The sequence below is a fragment of the Morus notabilis genome, unplaced genomic scaffold, assembly GCF_000414095.1.
Source record: "Morus notabilis unplaced genomic scaffold, ASM41409v2 Scaffold241, whole genome shotgun sequence".
Taxonomy (NCBI): Eukaryota; Viridiplantae; Streptophyta; class Magnoliopsida; order Rosales; family Moraceae; genus Morus; species Morus notabilis.
The window spans coordinates 631216-636357 of record NW_010358037.1 but is presented as its reverse complement, the minus strand read 5'-3'; the positions used below and the strand labels follow the sequence as shown (position 1 = coordinate 636357).

General features: G+C 32.2%; 1 protein-coding gene across 1 annotated transcript; it reads left to right on the top strand.

Moving 5' to 3' along the window:
- Positions 1-3737: 3737 nt before the first annotated feature.
- LOC21403904 (phenolic glucoside malonyltransferase 1) lies at positions 3738-5129 on the top strand. Its single transcript, XM_010091342.1, has one exon. It carries the CDS (start codon positions 3738-3740, stop codon positions 5127-5129), a length of 1392 nt encoding a protein of 463 aa, XP_010089644.1.
- Positions 5130-5142: the final 13 nt, after the last annotated feature.

Genomic DNA, 5142 nt, shown 5'->3' with positions numbered 1-5142 from the left:
TCTTGAGATCGGTTTGGATTTCGTGTGTATGAATATTTGGTGTTAACAAATTTCAATTATATATGTTTTCATATCTTGCAGGATTGTCACTTGTATTTTCGCAGTACTATCAGGACTTGGAGACAATTTGCTGGTTGTTCGTGGTTGCTTTCATTACTCTTTTTTTTTTTTTTTTATCGTTGTTGCTTTCATTAATCTTCTTTAAAAAAAAAATGTTATTTATTTGTTGTTCTTGTAATCATATAATATTATTATATCGAAATGGTCTTTATATATGTTTCTTTACAATTTTGTCTCAATAAAATTATTTTTCCTTGTATGTTCTCACTCAAATGTTTTTTTTCATATGTACTTCTAATTATTATTTTTTATTTGATTCCATTTGATTGTCCAGATTATTTTTTCTTTAAATATACTCTGCTTACTATTATTATTTTTTGTTTTTATTTCTTCTTACCTTTTCCTTTTTGCTTCGGTCCATAAATTCTTAAATTCTAACTCTGTTTTTATTCCTTTTTGCTTCTGTTTGATTTGTCCTCACTACAATCTCTTTTTCTTGAATATGTTCTTCTTATCTCTATATGTCTGTAATATTTTATTGAAACACATATTTTGATTAAAACACGTATTTAGGTACATCTGCTTAATTTTATTTTTCAATCTTATATTTTTAGATGTACCTTATTAAAACAATATTTCTGTAATATTCCCTTATAAAATAATTTTTGTCAATTATGTCGCTACTTAAATATTTCACTTTGTTGCCCTCTAAAATATTATTTTTTCCAAGTATAAGCCCTATAAATACTTATCTTATTTAAATACCATTATTTTCAGCCTCTCCGGATACTATTTTCTCATCACCGACGTTTTTTTTTTTTTTTTTTTTTTGCTGAAATTCTCATCACCCAAGTTATTTTACTATTAAATATCTAAAAGAGAGTTTCCTTTTTCAATATTCAAAACTTTTGTTTATCTATTTTGTCTTTTGTGACCTTTTCTTTGTCTCTTTAATTTGTTAAAATTATTTATTGGCTGGTTGAGTCGTTTTATGTTTTGTTATTTTTACTTTTTAATTTTTTTTCCTTATTTATTTAGTCTTTTTTGGCCTTATTTTTCCTTATTAGTTAAAACCGTTTTGAGGCTTGTTAAGTCTTTTTTTTTTTGACATTTTTTCTTGAAATTTATGTTTTCAAATTTACTCTTTTTAGTTCGATGTTTAAAAATCTACTTTATCGATAATATTTCTAAAGTACATTCTAATTAAAAAAAAATTCATCCTCTAACATATTATTTTGTTCATTTTAATGTTATACTTTATACAAAATGAGTCAATAGGTAGAACTAATTAATAAATAATTGTGCTATACCTATGTGTTCATTGCAAAATCATTTTTTCAATTTTATTTTTATAAAAATTGAAAATATTTAGACATGGTCAATTGAAATTTTCAATTACTTTTCTCTTAATTTTCTCTATATTAAACGACATAATATTTATTCTAATACTTTAAAATTTTTCCATTATTTTTCCTTAATGTTTCATTCTTGTAAACATAATGTCAGTGTTAATTGTTAATAAACAGTCAATTAAAATCGCTATTACTAAACAAACTAGAAAATTAATAATATGGTAAAATTAAAATTTCGACAGACGGATAGAATTTATAAAATTAATTCCAATGCATAGCACCGGACGCTAACATTTTTTTCAGGCGTTGTTTTCACAATTTATTACTTTTCTTTTTCTATGAAACAATTTGTTACCATTTTATTACCTTATGTTCTCTTGCAGTTTTATTGTCGTTTAAATGGTTGTTGTCCTTTTAAATTTTTCCATCGATTCATGGTTGTTTCGTGTTTTCTTTATTGTAGATTTCTAAATATTTTCGTCGTTTTATCCAGCGTCAACGTTTCAATTTTTCTGATCGCGTTTTATCATCGTGTCAATTTTCACTTTCTGTTGACAATTGTCGTTTCCTTTTTGTCGAGGTTTCTACGCTGACGTCGTTTTACTTTTATGCTAATTTCAACTTTCATGTCGTTCACAAGGTTCTTGTCGGGTTTTATTTAGTCATTTTACTGGTTGTCGTTGTTTTTTGTTTTGTTTTCATTTGTAGTTTTTCTTTGGCTTTTGAACTCGTCTTCTTTTGGTGTTATCTTATATCATAATCAGTCACAATCCTTTTTTCTTTTTTCTTTTTCTTTTTTTTATGGCTGTGTTATTTTTTCAGCTTTACTGGGTGTTGCCTTGTTGGTTTGCATGGCTGTCGTAGTTTTACTGGTTCTTATCATTTTCTAGTTTTATTGTTGCATATTTAAATTATTCATATTCATTTTCTGTTGTTTTCTTTCTAGATTAACTCTGTTATTGTTTTAAAATTCGTCAGTCTTCGGTCTTTCTGTCATTCACACGGTTGTTGTTTTCAACTTTGTTGTCGTTTTACTAGTGATTGTCGTTTCTTAGTTTTGTTGTCGCGCGTTTTAAATGCGTGTGAAAAAAGATAAAAAACCAATATTGGCCCCAGAAGTTTGGTTAGGAATATGCCTTACTGTAAGTCTGTAATCATGCATGGCACCGGTTCATTTTTATTTATTATTATTTTTATTTTCTTAAACATGCAATTGATAGATGCCTAGATTCCTAATGTATGTTTATGAAAAGAATTTTATTCCATAAACTGGCTCGTAACAATGTATATGACAATTACTACGTGAAAAATTTGTGACACGGTGATTATTTTTGTTAAATTTTAGAAAAATATCCTTCGTTAATTTTAGTGTTAAAAACCAAAACTGTTAAAGAATAAAAATTCAAAATTAATATGCTAAAATTAAAAGTTTAAACATCAAAATGTAAGTTCAAGAATTAACCATGTCAATATACCCTTTATAAATTGATTCTTAGTCTGATTAACAAGCAATTTACAACTCACAACTTAGCATAAACAGTGTATGAAATTCTAACTACTGTAACGATCGATCTAATTAATTTGCAATATAATACAAATCACACACGTGGCAAGCAACTTACCAACTAGATAACTGTTCAATTAATTTCCTTCATAAAAGATCTGCATCTTTTGATTAATTTTTAGTGTCTCAATTAGTATGTAACTAATCAAACCATATCATTGTATGCACAAAAGAAGAAATAGTTAAAAAGCAGTTTAAAATTTTTACACGATGTGTTAGACACTATTTGAGACACTAAAATTAGACAGAAGATCTCAGTCTTTCAAAAAGAACAGGAGCCAAGCTAAATTGTCGGCCCTTTTAAAAATTTCACTTTCTCGATTCTTTTATCCAATTTATTATTGGTGTCGTTATGCATACTAACGCATTAATAGCGGCATAATTATTCAATTACTTAGCATAAAACTATATAATGCCAGTTATGTTATTATATTCTATATGCACATTGATCCATACTTTTCAACAACTATTATGTTTTTTTTAAAACGCAATATCACATATTAGCATGAAATCAGGAACTAAACTATTCTGCACTAATTGTCGTAATCTAAATCAATCAACTCCCGATTACAAGCAATAATCCAAAAAATCCATTCTCATACAATATCAAAATAAGGATATCTTGTTCTGTTAACATTTATAATTCTTTCTTTCCCTTTCATAGTACCAACTAGTACTACTAATGATAAGCTTGTTATATTGAAGCATAATTTCTCAACCAAAAATACTTATCAAGTGAGAGTTCTCTGAAAAGCAAAAATATGACACCGCCGTGCATGGTGAAAGTAATGGAGATTTTCAGGGTGGCTCCGACACCAGACCTATCAGACTCCCCCGCCGGGCCTAAATCTCTGCCCCTCACTTTCTTTGACATTCTCTGGCTAAGGCTCCCACCAGTGCAACGCCTCTACTTTTACGGCATCTCTACCTCCAAAACTTCATTCTTCAATTCGATCATTCCAAAGCTCAAACACTCACTCTCTCTCACCCTCCACCACTACCTCCCTCTCGCTGGAACCCTAACTTGGCCTCAAAACTCCCCCAAACCCTCGATCGACTACTCCGACGGTGACGGAGTTTTGCTGACGATAGCCGAGTCCGACATGGACTTCTATCACCTCTCCAGCAACGACGACTTCCGTCAAGCAACAGATTGCCATCCTCTCGTACCCCACCTCAAAGTGTCCCACGAAAGAGCAGAAGTGATATCATTACAAGTCACTCTATTTCCCAACTCCGGCTTCTGCATCGGAATCACCGCCCACCACGCCGTTCTTGACGGCAAAACTTCAACGTCGTTCATGAAATCATGGGCTCAAATATGCAGATCACTTGGCGGAGAAGAGCAACTTAGGCCTTTCTACGATAGAACAGTCGTTAAAGACCCAGCCGGGCTAGAAACGATTTACGCAAACGAGTGGCTAAAAGAAAACGGACCTAACAACAGAAGCCTAATGACATGGAATATCAATCTTTCCCCGGGGCTAGTTCGTGGCACGTTCGATTTGAGTCGAGAGAACATAGACAAGTTGAAGAAATCAGCCATGAACAAGACAATTAATCAAGGATTAATACCACTTCATATGTCAACATTTTCGGTCACGTGCAGCTACACGTGGGTTTGTGTAGTAAAAGCGTTGGGAATAAGAGAAGAGAAGACACATCTTGGCTTCAACGTAGATTGTAGGTCTCGCCTGAAACCTGCTATTCCGGCGACGTACTTCGGGAACTGCATAAGCGGTCGGGGAGTGGTTGTAGAGGCGGAAAATCTTTGGGGAGAAGATGGGATAAACTTTGCTTTGGAGGCGTTAAGTAAAGGTATAAACAGTTTAGATGATGGGGTTTTGAATGGGGCTGAGAATTTGGCTTCGATCATTATTGGTGCAAACGCTAAACGTAAAGTTGGTGATGTATCAAATAGTAAAGTTAAAGGAGTTAGTTTTGCTGGGTCGCCAAGGTTTGAGGTTTATTGCACTGATTTTGGATGGGGAAAGCCAAGGAAAGTGGAGATGACTTCTATAGACAGGACAGGAGCGATTTGTCTTTCGGATAGCAGAAATGGGAATGGAGGAGTAGAGATCGGTTTGGTTCTGAGTGTTCCGGAAATGGAATGTTTTGCTTCAGAATTTGTCAAAGGCCTTGAGAACCTTTGAAGAAAATATTATC